Source organism: Aulonocara stuartgranti (assembly GCF_965226115.1).
Source record: "Aulonocara stuartgranti genome assembly, chromosome: 15".
Classification (NCBI taxonomy): Eukaryota; Metazoa; Chordata; class Actinopteri; order Cichliformes; family Cichlidae; genus Aulonocara; species Aulonocara stuartgranti.
In genome coordinates, this window is record NC_138951.1 from 14018701 (window position 1) to 14036599 (window position 17899).

Below are 17899 nucleotides of genomic sequence, written 5' to 3' on the forward strand. Positions count from 1 at the left end.
TATTACATGAGGGAGATGCTCTGAGAAGCTTCAGAAAGTGGTGACGGACAGGCTGACAGATGAGGTCAGGCAGGAGTCTCTGTGGACAATGCTGTTTGTAGATGTCAAATCTGTAGTGAGAGTAGGGAAGAAGAAGAGGAATGAAAGTCAAGCAGAAGACCTGTTTGTGAATGATAGAGTAGAGACAGCGAAAGTAAATGAGTTTCTATACCTTGGATCAACCGTCCAAAGCAATGATTAGTGCACAAGACAGACAAAGTTGATGGTTTGGACATGTATAGAAGATAGAGATTAGATGAAGGATGTTGGCTTTATAAGGAGCTGCCAGGCAGGAGGGAAAGAGGAAGAGCATAGAGAATAGTGCTTCGTAGTATTCAAAACAATAAAAACGATTTTTTATTTTATTTTTTCTTACTAATAAAGGTTTTAAAACTTTATTCGTGTTTAGTACCATGAACCCTCACTGATCTACGCCGACATGTGAACCACGCTATGATTGGACAGTTTGTAGTGCAACGTCACATCCGCAGGTGAAAAACAAGAAAACCTTTCGCACACATGGAGGAGAATAATTCCCAGATACTCGAAAACGCCCACGCTGAGTTTAAAAGGGAGAATTTTAAAATGGCAGAAGAGCTGTACACAAAGTTTATTTCTTCCTGCTTACAGTCCAGGTATCGTCATTTTATTCTGGAGACGCTAAAGGCTAGCTGTTGTCGTTTATAACATGGTGGTGTTACGACACATTCTGTTACACATTAAATTTTGTGACCCGTTGTCGCTAACTGCTAGCTAATTTCAGTTCCCTTCCTCTCTCTCATGTTCACATTTAACTGTAGCCATGATTTTAAAAGGGGGTTTTAACTGTGTTATATTTGAACAGGGAATGTGAAGCAAGCAGTTTAGCAACTGCTTATAACAACCGCGGGCAGATAAAGTACCTCCGGGTGGACTTTCGTGAAGCGGTGGATGACTACACCTCTGCGACACAAGCTGACAGCCAGTTTGAAGTGCCTTTCTACAACAGAGGACTAATTCATTATAGATTAGGTAAGAAGAAGCAACAATTAAGCGACAGACAGCTCGCAGCAGCAAGCCAGTTCACATCAACAGCCAAAAAACCCCACCTCAGCTTCCGCCCATTACCTTCAAAATAAATGTCTTTTTCTCTGCTTCGTTTTTATTAACCTCTGTAGGTCCTATTTGAAAACAGTCCACTAACATTGTATACCATATAAAGAAATATAAGCACACACTGTGTATTTATATGTGTGAGGTCAACATATAGGTTGAACATCTCCATTATAGCAGACTTGCCTGTGTTTCCTCATAATCATCATCTGAAACACAGATGACACTACGTCTATTAGAAGAATGACATTACTCCTTCCAATTGCGTTGAAAAGGTGTTTTAAACTATTTTGGCTATCAGTATTTATGTATCAGTATTTATGATACAAGTACAAGTCAGGTTTTTAGATCCAATCATAGCACAGAAACAGCTGTTATCAAAGACTCACAGAGAGTTTTGTGTTTCAGGTAGTACATTTAGATCTGCAAAAATAAAAGCTCGGAGGTTCCTCCGTTCTTGGTCCATTATTCTGACATGCTCCTGCTTGGTACTATCATGAAGGATCATTATATATCCTATCACTTTTATGCATATGATACACAGCTGTACCTACCTATTTATCACCCTTTTCTCTGAAACACTTTGAAAAAGACAGGAGCCATGTTATCATTTTGATCTCAGTTTCGATCGCTAATTAGCATAATGTGCTTTCTACGTTTAAATATATATATCAATAGTTAGAAAAATATCATCTCAAACTGACTCTTAGAAATGGGTCCGTGCATTCATATCGAGTAGGTTAGACTACTATAACGCTCTATTTGTAGGATTATCCAAATCATTAGTAGGACAACATAAACTCTTTCAGAATCTGGCAGCCAGAACACTTACACGTATACACAAATTTTAACATATTGTCACAAAATGTGGCTTAAAAAGAGATGTGATGATCTGTGGATGGCTGCACCTCCACTGAAAACTAAAGATGATTACAAGAAAGGACAAAGACAGCAAAGGCAAAAGACATTGTATATAAGAATAAATGCAAGACAGTAGAAACAGTAAAGGCTTCTGAAATCGTCAACTGTTATCCTGTAACTGTTTGGTGCTTTCTTTTCTATGACACTAGATGGAGCTGTGTATTTGCACTTGCAAAGGGTTGTGGCAAGTTGCCACAACCCTTGTGCTTTTACTGCTGACTCTTTAAAATCCAGCCTAGAAGTTTATTATAAAAGATACCCTTATATTTAATATGTATTTACAATTTTTATTATCTTACAGGCTTTTTTGACGATGCCAAGAGTGATTTCCAGCAGGCATTAAAGCTCAACCCGGATTTTGAAGATGCCAAAGTGAGCCTTCAACAGACACTTCTGGACCAGGAGCACAAGATAAACAGGGGATACTGACAGCTTCTGAACCTACATGTCACGTGTAACCTCTAATCCTGCTGATAACAAAATGTACACCAGTGCACTTAATATCACTAATTGTCCAACTGTTTTTATTCGCTTGTTATTTTTTTGTTTTTAAATATAAAATCATTTGCACAAAGAAAGACAGAGCTGAAAATCAGAGGATAATTGATCTGATGAAGCAGACGTCCCACTGGATCAGGGGTCACAGATGATGGATTTTTTTTTAAGAAGAGCATTAATATTCCTTTTTCACACCGACTCAAGCTCCTCTCAGTTAGTGAAAAATTGATATCCCTTTATAAAGGGCCGTATAAGACTGAGACTGGACACTGCAGACTTATCGACCCATCAGGTGAAAGCTTGATAAATGTTGAAGCCCCCTGTTGAAGGTTGTAGGAGAGGCTTTGTGACTTTAAATGAACCCTAATCAGAAGCTGACATAAAATAATAATGAGGAATGTCTCAGCTGCATAAAGCACACTTTGTGTCCTAAATTGAAGCTCAGACACAGCTTAAGTTTTAATACAAGGTGATGTGGTTTTAAAGGAAGGAAGTCAGCAAATATAGAAACAACAAACATACACAGAAGACAATATAAATATAATATAGACAAATGTAAATAGAATCACAAATCAATGACAATAAATTTTTTAATGACACATGTCTGTCTCGCGCTTGCTTATTCACACAAATACAGATTTTGTGATGTCCTACGAGAAGCAAAGGCATCATAAGTGGAGCCTCCCCACAGCGAGTGAGGCAGGAAGCATCACTGATGCGTTTCACCTGTGCAGAGGTGATTACCTGCTGTATAAAACAGCTGCTGACGCCTGAATGAAGCAGTCAGCTCTTTTGCGTCAGAGCTGGTTTGTTGGTGGTAGGTCTTGCTTGGGGTTTCAATGCCAAGCTCTGGTTGTGGTTGGTTTCAGTAAATTTTTGTTTTTGCATGGTTACATTGACACTGCGACATGTGGCGGCTTAAAAACATGTAAGTTTAAGTTAAGTCTTGTTTAGTTTTCTGACAGTTACTCTAATTTTTCTAAAATGTGCATTTTTTTTCTCCCCCTTCAAGTTTATTATGGAACTTGATGGCTGCAGTAATTGTTTTAGGTCAAGCATGGCCAAATACGAAGCTCGCTTCACAGTCAAGTAAGACTAACTCGTTAAACTGCTCCAGATCAAATTGAGGCTACACTACCTGACCATCGTCTTCTTTCACAGGCAGTGGTTTAAAGGCAGACTGTTTAGGAAATCTAATGAGGCTGTCAATGGATGAGGCTTTAGCAGTGGGGAACCAGCTTGTAGTGGAAGCCATCAGTGAGTTAAAGGGCTAATTGGGAACAGGCTATGTCATTGCTTTGAGAAGAGATCCCTCATGTTTGCATGTCATCTCCAGATGGCACCCAGTGTGTCTTGTTGACACCCACCTTGGCTGCTCAGTGTGGGTACAGCATGGAGTCTGACCCCTGGGGTAACACAAGAATCTACATGTCTCTGATGGGCTGCTTTGTGGACAACAAGGTATGTTGAGCTGAGGTGGAACTTTTTTCTTTCCAAACATTACAAATTTAAATATCACCTAGATTTTACTCCAACCTTCCATTTAATAGAAACTTTAAAAGTTTAGGTCTGCAAGTTTTGCAAATGAGTACAGGTAATAGTGTATCAGGAACGGACTTTCAGGGGGAACTAACTGCTTACACTTCTCTTATAGGATGATGCAACATTTAAAATTGGCTTGAAACTCCAAATGTACAGCCAGAGGCCATCAGATGTGGTAACTCATGAAGTGAATCAAACGTGCAGCTACACTCGCTGGGCCCCTAAAGAGATTCTCTGTGACAGGAACTACATGGAAGTGGGTTACGTAACACTGCCAGGTTTACTTTAATACTTATGCCCTTCAAACTCTTCAATTAACTTTGTCTTGTCTTCTAGGTGTCAAACTACTTGATGAAAGCTAATCCACAAACTAAGCGGCCGGCTCAGGATCAAAATGTTGACTCATATCTGCTTGAGGTGCCTAGATTATAGAGTTAAGAAAATTACTAAATGCAATCCAATGAAGGCTCAAAATGTTCCATTTTGCTGCAGGACTCTGGTGCATCACATGGTATCTGGAAGATGACATTTTTCACCCCTGAACCAGTGGTAATGGTGCCAAGGGAGGCTGAACAAGCTGGCTACAGTGCAATGACTACCTCTAACAGACTGATTATGCGAAGCCCTTACAATACACCAGAGACCTTCTCAGAGGATGTAAGGATTACTTCATAATGGATAATTATTTCTGGTAATTAAAACTGACAGTAAAGTCCATATATTTTTTTTATTATTTTTCCTTAAGGTGGCTGGAATCCCCATGGAAGTCTTCAAGGTGAGCGTCTACAACAAGGCAGAAAGTGGTCTGGGTATCGTGAACTTGGCAGCAGCTTGTCCCACAGGTGAGCATCAAACCTTCTTCACAGTAAGCATTAAAGTGTAGAATTGTCAAGAAGTTGCTTCCTCTCTTCTAGGGGGCGTACTCTTCACTGAGAGTGTGATCTCTTGGTACATCCCTCGCCGCATGACCCCTCTAATGGACGGCACATTCAGAATTGTAGAGATGCACATGGGCATCAATGGGCAGAGGCTGGATAGGTCTCAGATGGCTGCGAGAGGGTACACACTATCCACCACAGACTTTCACATTGTTGCCGAGATCCCAGTGGGCTCACCCGATGGTTACTACAAGGTCTGGAAATCTACCTCAACATGCGACTTGTGTGTTTGTATGTGCGTTTTATTAAAATGCTATAAATAATTGCAGAGTCATGCCCCAGAATATCAGTACTATGTCACCTACACTGTGGAGCCAATGCTCGAGGTACTCTGGAGGGCGGATGGGACCCAAGATGATATAAAATACAAGGTTTTGTTCCCCATTACAACGCCTCTGATGCCCAGACCTCCCCAAGTGGAAGATTGTAAGTCCCACTTAAAAGTAAAGAACTGAAAGTCGAGCCTGCAGAAAAAGCCTAAACGTGTGGCTTGTTCCTCAGATACGGTTCCAGAGGACGGTGTGTTTAGCGTCATGTTGGGGGGCTTCTTTCATGATGTGGAGCTGAAGAACATCACCTTTGTTACTGGTGTTCTCACTGTGGAGGAGAGCAATGCCAGAGGCCTGATTGTCCAGGAGCACATCTACACCAATGGCACAAAGGGCTTCTCTTTACAAGTGTCCTTCAATGCCGATGTTGTCCTGAAGACCGTATGTGGCCAACTATTGGAAATTGCACTAAAGATTGTATTCCAACTGCCAACATAACTTTTTTTTTTTTCTCCCCCCCTTAAGAATCCCGAACCCTTGGTTACAACCTACTCTCTCCCTTTGACCGTTGGGCTGATCATCCTGCCTGATGGAACTTCCTTTGCTCATGAGGTGACACTGCAGGCGTCTCTGCAGGATGTTGGTGAGACTCTTTTCTAGAATTGCACATTGAGCTTTGAACTCCAGATTGACTTTTCTTTCCCTTGCAGTGCTGCCTGCACTTACTGGCACCTGTGATCAGAAGCACTTTTACATCAGGGTGAAATATGGCAGTCAAGACCGTAATTTTGAGACCGCGGTTGGAATGCGACAGCTAACCCCCGACCTGGCTAAAGCCTACAAGCTGCAGGAAAACCGCACACACTTGATCCTCAGAGTGCCCTACAATGCCCAAGACTCAAACTTTGAGGTGTATATAACATGACTCTTTGAAAACCTTCCAAGCACAGACCGGAAAAGCCCTGTAAATGCCAGTCTCCTTAGGATCCAAATTAAATGTGCTCTGAACATTTTCTTGCAGCTGGTTTCCTCAGTTTCCATCCAAGCCAGACTTGACATCGTGCTCTGGGAACCAAACAATCAGTGGGTGCTTGGTGACCTCTCCCTGGCCTGCAGCTTTCCCTTGATGACAACTAGTAAGATTTGATCACTTAAACTACTCATTAAAATAACAAACACAATCATAATAATGTCTACTTTCTTCAGAATGCTATCCTAATGGAACAATAACAGCAGTGGCTGTGAAGCTGGAATCTGTGCCCAGTCTCGTCCCAAGTCAGCTAACATTGAAGGACCGGTCTTGTAGACCAGTTTTCAGCAACGATCGCTTTGCCCACTTTTCTTTCTCTGCAGATTCATGTGGAACAAGTAGAACAGTACGTTTACAGACCTTTATCAGTTGAAAGTGCCTTTTGGGAAATGTGTTAATCAACTTGTGTTTTTTGTTTTAAGTTCTTTGACAACTACATGGTTTATCAAAATGAGATCAGCCTGTATCATAAGGTGACAGCAAAAACCTCACCTGCTGAACCTGGGTACAGGTAGGTAGACCTGACCAGTGAGTTATCCCGATGAACTGCTGATTCAAAGTTTAAAATGTGGTGGGTTTTTTTTCCCCCCATCCTGTTTAGGCAAACCATCTACTGCTACTACATGGTCAACAAAACACAAACTGTCGCATTCAGTCACAAACCAAGGAGCGATGATCCTAGAGCAGAAATTGGGACAGGGCTGCTAATGGTGCAAATGAGGCAAGCCCAGGGTAAGTCTGACAGTCGGTTTGCTACAAGGTGGAGAATTTGACATCTGTTCTCTTTAGGTGTATACACTGCCTTAGAGTTCTAATTGAGCTTCTCTTCCAGATGCTGCTTATCAGCACTTTTACAAAGCTGAAGATTATCCACTGAAGAAATACCTGAGAGACCCCCTGTTTTTTGAGGTGGTGCTGATGCAGTCAACAGACCCCCAGTTGGAGCTCATCGTGGAAAACTGCTGGGCTACTCTTCAAGAAGACAGGACATCTGTACCCCAATGGGACATCATTGTGAACAGGTGATGGCATAAGTAAATGCCAAAGTGGAAAATCTCCACTACAACTATGTAGTCCAGCTAACTTTGCCATAGTCTAGAGTGGGTGGTTAATTCACTTGGAAAATGAGTCTTCATGGTACATTTAAATTATATATTCTTCTCACTAGTTGTGAGAATCGCGATGACACCCATGTGACAGTCTTCCATCCAGTTAAGGATAATATTGCCATGCCATCCCACGTCAAACGCTTCTCTATGAGGATGTTCACCTTCACCAATAACAACGAAGTTCTGAGAGATCAGGTGATTCGGGCAATCTAGTCATAGGGCTGTCTAATGCAATACTGTATCAATGTGTGCTTAACCTTCCAGTCTCCCCACAGATCTATGTGCACTGTGATGCAGTGATTTGTAATACAAATGGCCCACCAGATGGCATCTGCAGAGGCCAATGTGTGCATCCCACAGGCACAAAGGGCACTAAATTTCAAGGACTCAAAGGTGCTAAAAGGGGTAAGTGTTAATGGTGTAAGTAAGACTGGGACAAACTTGAAGTTTGAAGTGCAGTTGGTGACTTTTTTCTTTCCCATTTGCAGAGCAAAGAAGTACAGAGTCAACCCACCAATGGCAGCTCTCCTCTGGACCCATCCTACTTTCAAATTGATATTTCAATAAAAATAAATCTTAAGCTATATGGTGTCTAAGCTTTTCAATTTGTAAGCTGGGTCATGACTGTTGTAGATGCAGGCCTCAAGTTCTAAACTGGTCTGACATCTTTAACTGGCTATAACAAGGCCTCAAATGTAAACGTATCAGTTTAATTAAAACGATGCCGCTTGAATTTGCATATTGCACTTGTCTGAACTCAGTGTTCAGACAAAAGGGCATTGAAATGTGAAGTAAACTGCATGGTGTAGTGTCATGGGCTGAGCTTCACATGAAGCATTAGGCTTAAATTACTTGTACAGCATTGCTAAAACTTTCCAAAGGGTGTAACTGTTCATAAATGCAATACTCTGTGGATGGGGTGCTCAATTCACAACCCAGTGTGGCTGAGTCAACTTCGTCTTTCTAGCTGACATCTTGCTGTTTCCCATGGCTCGTAAATGCTGAGTGATTCTTAGTGACTGAAAATGGTACAGACTGTGGTTAATGCAGAACAAAGTATTCAATTGTGCTACTATGGCATATTACAGAACTTCTGTAGTTGAGCAAGTTCATCTAACAGAATTGCTTCTCATCATATCATATTTTAGTGACAATGCATTTGTGCACCTTCATAGCTTTTAATTTGTCTGTGCAAACTTCTATACTTTAAACTAATCACCTGTAAATTATGATGGCAATTAAGCTACAATTTTGTGGTTTGATAATTCTGTTTAATCCTATAGTTTAAGTGGCTTGGAGGGGTAAAAAGTCTTTAATCAGATCTTAATGAAATAAAATTGCTCTTGATATTCACTAATTTGAGAATCAACTCGTCAAGGGTTAAAATTGCACCGCAAATCAAATGGTTTCATTTTTATAATCCAGTTTTCACAAAAGGCAGCTTATGGTTGCCACAGATCAGATGTTGTCATAGTCCTTTAATTTATGTAGTCTTGTATAGATGCGCCATAAAATCACACCCTCACCCATAAACTTCTAATTGAAATGTAAGTGTATAGAGCACAACTCAAAATGCATGTGGAATAAGGACAATCACTGGCTACAGGGAAAGCCATAAATTGCTTTGACAAAACGTTTATGGACAAACTAAAGTACTTCGCTTGCTCTGACTGCCAGAAAGTGGAGTCAGCATCCATCTTGTGCTTCCAGGGAAGAAGGAGACGACACATTTACAGCAACACCGGCTCAGACGCCCCCGCACAGAAGTGGCTTGAGCAGATGGAGATAAGATAACCTTTATTAGTCCCACACGTGGGAAATTTGTTTTGTCACAGCAGGAAGTGGACAGTGCAAAAGTTATGAGGCAAAAATTAGAATACAATAAGAATAAATACAGTACACAACTGTACAGAATAGAATAAAATAAAATACTATATACAGTAAAATAAAATAAATATATAATAAGATAAAAATAGAATACAAATACAAATAATAATGAATGAGTGCTGACGGAAAGCATCTTCTTTAACCAGATATGTCCTTCAACATGCATATCAAACAAATATGTAGGACTGCTTTCTTGCATTTGTGCAATATCTCTAAAATTAGAAACATTTATGACAGTAGGCGGGACTACTGTAATTGATATTACAAGGCTAAAAACTAACAGAAAAGCCTTTGGTTGATTCCAAATGCTTCTGTGAGAGCATATTTCTCTCATATTAGCTCTTATTAATTGATCCTTCAGCTTTCCAGCTTTTCTCTTCTGTGGAATGCTCTCACTTTGGGCTTTCTTTAAAACCGCAGAGGTGTTAGAGCTCCATTGGAGGTCTGTGTCTATGTGCACACCCAGAAACTTGAAACTGGAGACCCTTTCCATGCACTCCCCGTTGATGCTGACAGGCTGCAGCTCAGACTTCCTCCTTCTGAAATCAACTACCAGTTCTTTTGTCTTGTTGGTATTGAGGTCTAGGTTGTTATCGACACACCAATCTGACAGCCTCTGAACTTCAGCTCTGTACGCCGTCTCATCTCCCCCTGAGATGAGCCCCACCACAGTGGTATCATCTGCAAACTTGATGACTGTGTTGTCTGGGTGGGAACTAACAGTAATGTGTGTACAGAGTGTACAGTAGGGGACTCAGTACACAGCCTTGTGGAGAGCCGGTGTTAAGGCTGAGGGCTGAGGAAAGATGATGCCCCACTCTAACTCTCTGTACACGGTCTGAGAGGAAGTCTCTGATCCAGCGGCAGGTGGTAGAAGGAAGTCCAATTTCCAGCAGTTTAACTATTAGTCTGTCCGAGAGTATTGTATTGAAAGCAGAGCTAAAGTCAACAAAGCGCAGCCTGGCGTAACGGCCCTGCACTTCCAGGTGAGAGATGGTGGTGTGGAGCGTTGTAGCAATGGCATCTTCAGTTGATGTGTTAGCTCTGTATGCGAACTGGAGCGGGTCGAGGTTGGGTGGCAAGCAGGACATGATGTGACGTCGGACCAGTTTCTCGAAGCACTTCATTATAACAGGTGTTAGAGCAACTGGTCGGTAGTTCAGGCTGCTAATGTTAGTACGTTTTGGCAGTGGGACAATTGTGGCTGACTTTAGGCACGGCGGGATGCAGGACTGGGACAGTGAAGTGTTGAAGATCTATACAACATCTATACGACACTTTGCATTTAATCATTAGTTATTAATCTCTGGCCCTCTTCCACAGTGCGTCTTTCATCCCGTCTCCCTCCCCTCTGACCCCCCTGGTAACGACAGATGGCTGCCACTCCCCTAAGGCTGGTTCTGCCAGGGGTTTCTTCCAGTTAAAAGGGGATTGTTTGACTGTTGGGTTTTCTCTGTATTGTTGTAGGTCTTTACCTTACAATATACAGCACCTTAAGGCTACTGTTGTGATTTGGCACTGTATCAATAACACTGAATTAACTCCAATCCTGTTGTTCCACCATTGAGAGCCTCCTGATAGCACAAGATCAGAAAGATGTGCAGAGGATGGCAAAAGTGGCCTCATTGGAACTACACTACTATGGAAAGATGCACTGGTCGACTGCTCAAGAAAGCAGAGTACTCTGTTTGATTTAATTAGCTTCATTTACCATTCAGGAGCTGCTGAATGTCATTTAAAAAAATAAATAAATTCCAGAGTATCTATTTATGAAGAAATATTTTGAAGTGGAAAAATGCACCCACCACACTACAGAAATCCTAGTTAATGCCTCTGAAAATATGAGTGTGGAAATTGTTCCTGTGGGCTGTAAAATGAGTCACTTTATACTGATGCATTTCGAAGACAACTACAAATATTTATTGGGCTTTCTAAAGTACAAAAGCAACTTTAAATTATTAAGATTCTAATCAGTCTTTTGGCTACTTTAGGCACCACGTTAGATCTTTCATTTGCATCCTCTGTCATACACTAACATTCTGGTCTTCCTCCTGCCTGACAGAGCAATTTGTCTCCAAGCTAAGCTGTCCTCCAATCATGTCTCGTCTGGCACCCCCCAATGAAAATATTGGCACCTTCATTTCTCCAGCTTTGACTGGAGTTTTCGTGAGTGCCACCATCTCAAAACCACACGTCTCTCCATATCATAAACCTTTCATTTGTCTTTTAAGACACATGGTCACTAGTACTCCTCTTGTGAATGCACACTCACCTCTGCAAGAGTCCTTAACCCAAAGAGGTACATTGAATTATGACTTCTCACATAATTTGATAGGTGAGGCAACACAACTGACTACATACTCAGAATTATAGGTGGAAAATCAAATTTCCACATGTAGCAAAGCATAGGAAAGAACAGACAATAAAGGTGAATTTAAAAAAATCTTTATTGTATCAACTCATAATTACTGGTCCAAATGTCACAAATGATTTTGAACTTTGTTCCTCTGAGATATGTCTTTTACCTGTGGAGAGAAGAGAATGAGGAAAGTTAACAGTAACCAATTTCAGCAGGCTGAGAAGAAAATTAGTCTGAGACAGAAGTACTATGGCACACCATGTTCTCTTCTTTTTCTGGGTCAAACCCTTGAAACAAAAGGTTCCATTATAAAAGACCTCATACTATACCTCTTCTGTACTCTGGGTCTGAACATTGCCCATTACAAATGCCACCTAATGGATTTCTGGTATCACAGATCACAACGTCACAGTGGACAAAGACCTAGAAGATGCAAGTGTTTTTATGAGTACAGATTTGCATGTGCAGTTTTCTGAACCATGGATTTTTTTATATATATATATTTTTTTTTTAACAGGCTGAGTTACCTGAGGACTTAGATCCTCTTCATTTTCAGTAAAGGCAAACATCTGGACCTCAAAGCGCTTTAAGTGAGAGGGATACTGAACCCTAGCATCAGTCCACACTGGATGGAAGACCACATGGTGTGGGTCTGTGTGTGGACAGCTGGACAATTTCAAAGATACATTAAAAAGTTAAATTTTGTCCCCCTACCCCATCCTTGCATCAGTATGAAGGAAGAGCTTATGCTAATACGCAAACACCAGCCTGAGCGTTACCCGTTTATGATCAGATCCCATCTGGGTTGGGACATCTTGTCCTCATCCAATGTCGCCCAGCAGTTCTCCAGCTCCAGTGATACTTGAGGATTTATTGCACTCATGAGCTCCACCTCAAAATACAGCGGCTGCTGGAGATGTTTCATGATGGGAGAGTCCTCGAGTCTGTAAAACTCTCTGAAGGAGTCGTCTAAGTGCAGAGAGACAGCATGAAATGACATAATGACAGGAGGCTTTGAACAATATAATCAGCTCAGGACATTGAGGTTTTTCCTCTCACAAATGCTGCATATACACCCGCCAATTATGGCCATGCACGGACCTACTTACTTGGGAGCTGCCAGCTCCCAGAACAAATTCCTGATTTGCTTCTTGCATAAAGCTCAATATCCAAATTTTCTGGGATGTTAGAATAAAAACTAAGATTAGTTAAGGCTTAGCTACTTTAATGAGAGCTGCGCCTAGGGATAAATTCAAAGTAGAATGACGAAAACTAATACCAACTCCTTACACGCAATAGACAAGGCATTTTAGATTATAGGAGCTCCTGGAGTAAAAACCATTGAAGCTGATTGTCAACATTAAGCAGGAAAAATTAGCCACATGCTGATGACAGCAACCTTTAAAGTCTGAACCATCTAGTTGCCAGAAATTTTAAAATGTTTTCAAAAACTATTAGATCTTCTAGAGATAAAGCAGTAAGGTTTAGTTAGTAAAGGCAGTTAAAGATTAATTTAAAATTGCTTAATGATTTGAGGATGACTTCCAGTTTAAGGGAGAAGAATCTTAAATCTCTCCAGTGCTGGAGTTGTATTTGTGTTGTGGAAAAATGAAATTATGCCAACTTCATACCCAAAGAAAGTCTCATTGCCACTTGCAGCTGGCCTTTTGCATTTTCAGCATATGGTTCACTCCTGCGAGGTCTGGTGTGGAAGGACACAGCGTGGGTTGTGTTGAGGTCGTAGTAACATGAAACCCTTAGCCTAGAAGACAAGCCATGAGATTTGAATGCAGTCAGAAGTGCAAAGACCAGAGAGAAAAATTCCTACAGACACTCATCTTTGTCTCAGGATCAAAGATTGAATAAGGGATAACGCAAAGCTGAAGGAGTCCATTTAATCCAGAGATTCAAGTTACTTTTAAAAACTTTAGTCTCCTAATTTTCCTAATAACGATCAGCCACTCACGCAAATTCTGCTTCCTCAGAGTCTGATGTACTTTTTGTTTCGAGGTCATGTGGCACAGAGATGTCATTTTCGTAGAGCATCGCATTGGGCAAAAACTAAGGGAACAAAGTTAAAGACAATACATCAGATCAGCCTCACCATTAATAGTCTGTATTAGTCATGAAGTTGTGCAGTGACAGTACCTTTCTGGTAGTCCCACAGGAGTTAGCAGTGAAGACAAAGTAAGCGTAGCGGTCATCACTGTAGACTGGACCGCAGGTGGGGTCGAGCAGCGTGAGCTCACTGGGGTTCAGGCTGGGAACAGACTCCAGTTTCACAGCCAGAGTGGTTATGGTACCATTAGGGAAGCACTCTGAAAAGAAAAGTTTAAAAACTCGACTCAAACTCTCCAATGAAATTTAAACAACAAGAAACCCAAACCAACCAGTAAGCGGTGAGAAGAAATTGCAAGCCATCGAGAAGTCACTGATGGGCACGTTAGATTCTGGATCCTTCAGGATCACGTCAATTCTGGTCCTAATGGAAGTTGGTGTAATAGCCTGAAACATTGTTCAAGTTAGAGCAAGCAGGACATTAAACAGAAGATTCTCATCTACAGCAAAGCACAAAATACCTCAAACTCAACATCAGGGGCTGCAAACGGCACAACAAGATTGAAGTGAGTTCCATTCTCCATGTAGCCATACTGCTGAGCCAAACCTGGTGTCAGCAGTCGCTTTCCCACCATGGTATGAAAGTTGAAGTCTGAGGTTCCATGTTCCACAAGGACATAAAAGTTCTGGTAATCACAGCTTCCAGAGACGGAAGGAGGAACTGCAGGTAGATTAAAAAAGGCATCAAGAACCCTGGCCTGCAGCTGGTGCAAGGTCATGACAAACATTTCAGGCTTGTGTGTTTACATTTGTATATAAACAGCCATACAGACCCTTTTCTTCCAGTGTGGCTTCCAGGTAAACCGTGTGAGAAAATGGAGCAAACTCATTCAGCACCAGCAAACCAAAGGTCAGGTGAAGAGAGTAGACTATAAATCCCATTCCTCTCTGTAGGGAAATGGAAAGATTAGCAGTCAAATTAAATATGCATTAATATTCTGCCCCCCCAAGCTGAAATTACATCTTACCGATTGTAGCACGGCAGGGTCTGTGAAGGGCACTTCAAGTGTAAAGACTTTCAAGCTGCTGTTAGGGGACACATGCTCTCTGATGTTAAAGCCTCTGGCATGGCACTGTGCTATAGTCAAAACCTCAGAGGGGAAGGTGATGTTCATCAGCGCCACGTCAGGAGCAAAATGCCCAAGCACCAGCTTAAACACTTGCTGTTTCGGAACAGTCTCTGTAGGGACGAGAGAAGAGGAATTCAGTGAGCTTGCACTTTACACAAATAATCATAATATATGATAAGTGGAATGGAGAGACTCGCCGTCAAAAACTTGAAGATTCAGTGACAACAAAGGCGTCGTGATGGGAAACAAGACTTTGTATCTTGTGTCTTCTCCATCTTCAGTCCAGAGCAACTCCAGCATGGGTTCGATTGTATAGGAGAGGAGATACCGATTTCCCTGGATATGGCTCTGTTTATCATTTTAAAACCAAGAATTTGTCATTATAACTACTCCTAATGGAACATATTTAAAAGCAGAACAAAAGCTGTAATAATTCTTTATAAGATTCCTGCTTTAATGCTTGTAGAGCAACTCTTTTGGAGGCTCAGCTTTGGAAATGGGCCCTCATTTCACAGTGAGAAGTGGCTTTTACTACTTTGCCATCTTAAAAGGCCAAGGAAGCCATTTATCAGTATATACTTGATGCAAATCTTGATTTCTTATAAAAACAACTGCCTTTCACCTTAAAGTATCCACCGTTGGCCCCAACAGGAAGCTGAACAATGATGTACGAGTCGTCGGTAGACAGCTTGGCCGGCATCTGAGTAGGATCAAGCGTCTGACCGTTGATTCCTAAGTACACCTCCAAGAGCTGAACCCGCCCAGAGGACATTAAGGGGTCAATGCGTTGGGGCAGGCGCCAAGTGATCATGGTGGGCGTGAAGGAAACACTATGACCTGCACATAAGGCATAATATGAGGCCAAAACAGACACTACTATAGAGGATTTAGAGGCTACAAGGTCTGCTGGCAGACAACTTTGCTAACAGCTTAGCATTTCTAAACCACACATGCATACAAGTCTTCATATTAAACCTGGGACAGACAGCAAGTTAATATTTCTAAACGTCCAAATGCATCACCACCCTAGGAATAATGAAGACTAGAAAAAACAAATTTGCAGATTTAACTGCTAAAGCCTTCAGGTTTTAAACACAAGATGACACAGGCTCCCTGCAGCTTTCACATGGTTAGAGTTTAATTACCGTCCAGCACTGGACAAGCAGCTACAGCATCAACTCGAGCAGTCAGCCACTGCTTCTCAAAGATAGTCGAGGTTTTGAACACCTTCATGGGCACCCCTGCTACCTGCAGGGTGAGATAACATTTAATACATTGAAGATAAAGCATGTGTGCAAAAGAGCAGTTCGTTAGAACATGGAAATGTAGGCTAATGGGCCATATGTACTTTATCTTGTCAAATGTCAGACCGTAACAAGTTTAAAAAGGTAGTCTGATCATATAATGAATCTAAATCCAATTGGTTACTGACTGCAAGTGTGAGCCATCTAATGGGCTACAAGTACTTTAACCAGAGTCTGTCTGTAGAACAAGATGCCAGGTCATGTCAGGCATGTGTGAAAAGCATGCGATCTGCAGTTTACTCACAGTCTGGGTGTACGTTGCCAGTGCAGACTTTGAACTCCGGAGAATCACCCTGGTGGGAGTGTTTCCTACCCCGTACCCCCTTTGGTGGGCCTCAGTCGCCTTCATGATCCTCTCCTCAGGTGTGAAGAACACAACTGTTGTGATTATGTATCCTGCATCTATGGGGCGTTTCTGTAAGGCAAACACCAAATCGTGACTTTACATGCAGAGATGGGGTCTGAGAATAGACTAGAGGCCAAACGAGCTCCTCCAACCTTTGCGGCTTGTCGAGTAGAAGCAAACTCTGGACTGCCCTGTTGCTCTGAATATGCAGGAAGGCCATAATCATCTGCAGCTGCCCTCTTCACGGACACCTAGAAACAAGACCCTTCGAGTCAATGATAAACCATCTCTCACCTCTCTAGGAACTGTTTTAGCCTTGATGCTCTTATGGGCTATAGCACCACTGTCATATAGATGGGAACATGACCACAGAAGGTTTTGCTGCAGTCACTTGCCTCCATATAGCTGTGGTCACAGACGATTTCCCTGAAGGCCCAGGGAGTGTAGCGGCAAGTTTTAACCACCTGGTACACCTCGTCTTCAAACAACTGGTTTCCATGCAGTCGAACATGCAAAGCAGTGGTGAATTCTTTATCGTCCTACAAAAAAATAAATATTTTTTTAAAAAAAGAAGTTAATACTAGAAGCATAGGACACATTGGGTGCTTTGAAAAAAAAGAACAAAAAAAACAAACAAACAACCTCTAATAATTCTGTCTTTATCTTTGTTACGTTACCACATTGTGAGCAAAACAGTTTTGAAGAGAGGCATAAATCAAGGCGTTTCCCAGCAGATCAATCTTCACACTGATGCCACACTGCGAGGCTAAACTTGGCGTAAGAGGAATTGCAGTGTTATCTGAGGAGAGGATAAGGAACACAAAAAAAAAAAAAAAAAAAAAAAAAAGTGGGAAAAATTAAGCTTTAAGAGGCAAGAAGCCAAAGAAAAAAAATTTTTTTTTTTTTAAAAAGCTTACTCATGACGGCAGTAATTTTCATAAGATTTCCTCCAAGTGGACCAACATCCACACGCATCACATTCCCCAGACACTGAGCGGTGATATCTGGAAATAAACATTGACGTGAGTAAGTAGGCAGTAGTTTGATTAAGTGACATTTTTAGGAAAAATTAAAAAAATAAATAAAACTTACTTAAAGGGGGCCTCTTTTGAGCCTGTGTGTTCATAACAACTACCAAAAGAATGAACCACCTGAAAAAAACTTAGTCAGTTAAAGACAAAAATCTGAAAGTTTGACTAAAAAGGTTCTTAGAAAAATAAAGCTACAAACCCCAATCCTAATGAGTGACCCATGGCACAAGAGGTGGGGAAGTGGTAATCTTAGCGTCTCTGTTTTTGCCGTTTTTAAAGAAGTTTGTAGGGGACCTAAAGGCACCTCTTTGGGTAAGATGAGGGAGGTTGCAGCCACACACAGGTG

The 17899-nt window shown here is 41.5% G+C and overlaps 3 protein-coding genes across 3 annotated transcripts; 2 read left to right on the plus strand and 1 right to left on the minus strand.

Annotated features, from left to right (window-relative positions):
• The first annotated feature begins 499 nt into the window (after positions 1-499).
• On the plus strand, positions 500-3149 carry ttc32 (tetratricopeptide repeat domain 32). Its single transcript, XM_082504868.1, has 3 exons — positions 500-674; positions 884-1050; positions 2354-3149. Exons 1-3 carry the CDS (start codon positions 559-561, stop codon positions 2479-2481), a joined length of 411 nt encoding a protein of 136 aa, XP_082360994.1. The 5' UTR covers positions 500-558; the 3' UTR covers positions 2482-3149.
• Positions 3150-3316: 167 nt separating this feature from the next.
• zpax1 (zona pellucida protein AX 1) lies at positions 3317-8024 on the plus strand. Its single transcript, XM_082504867.1, has 21 exons — positions 3317-3478; positions 3563-3639; positions 3712-3807; positions 3887-4011; positions 4205-4348; positions 4429-4509; positions 4585-4749; positions 4838-4934; positions 5007-5224; positions 5300-5456; positions 5532-5740; positions 5825-5942; positions 6010-6209; positions 6321-6435; positions 6506-6675; positions 6752-6840; positions 6931-7061; positions 7162-7351; positions 7498-7633; positions 7714-7843; positions 7927-8024. Exons 1-21 carry the CDS (start codon positions 3459-3461, stop codon positions 7992-7994), a joined length of 2736 nt encoding a protein of 911 aa, XP_082360993.1. The 5' UTR covers positions 3317-3458; the 3' UTR covers positions 7995-8024.
• Positions 8025-11764: 3740 nt separating this feature from the next.
• LOC309689012 (uncharacterized protein) lies at positions 11765-17890 on the minus strand. Its single transcript, XM_082505142.1, has 21 exons — positions 17753-17890; positions 17615-17673; positions 17440-17526; positions 17200-17321; positions 16918-17061; positions 16675-16773; positions 16421-16591; positions 16018-16120; positions 15495-15709; positions 15070-15220; positions 14771-14982; positions 14576-14690; positions 14264-14463; positions 14075-14189; positions 13833-14002; positions 13651-13745; positions 13316-13446; positions 12464-12653; positions 12212-12350; positions 12014-12107; positions 11765-11850 (listed from the first exon to the last, which is right to left on the minus strand). Exons 1-21 carry the CDS (start codon positions 17773-17775, stop codon positions 11780-11782), a joined length of 2706 nt encoding a protein of 901 aa, XP_082361268.1. The 5' UTR covers positions 17776-17890; the 3' UTR covers positions 11765-11779.
• Between the last annotated feature and the right edge of the window lie 9 nt (positions 17891-17899).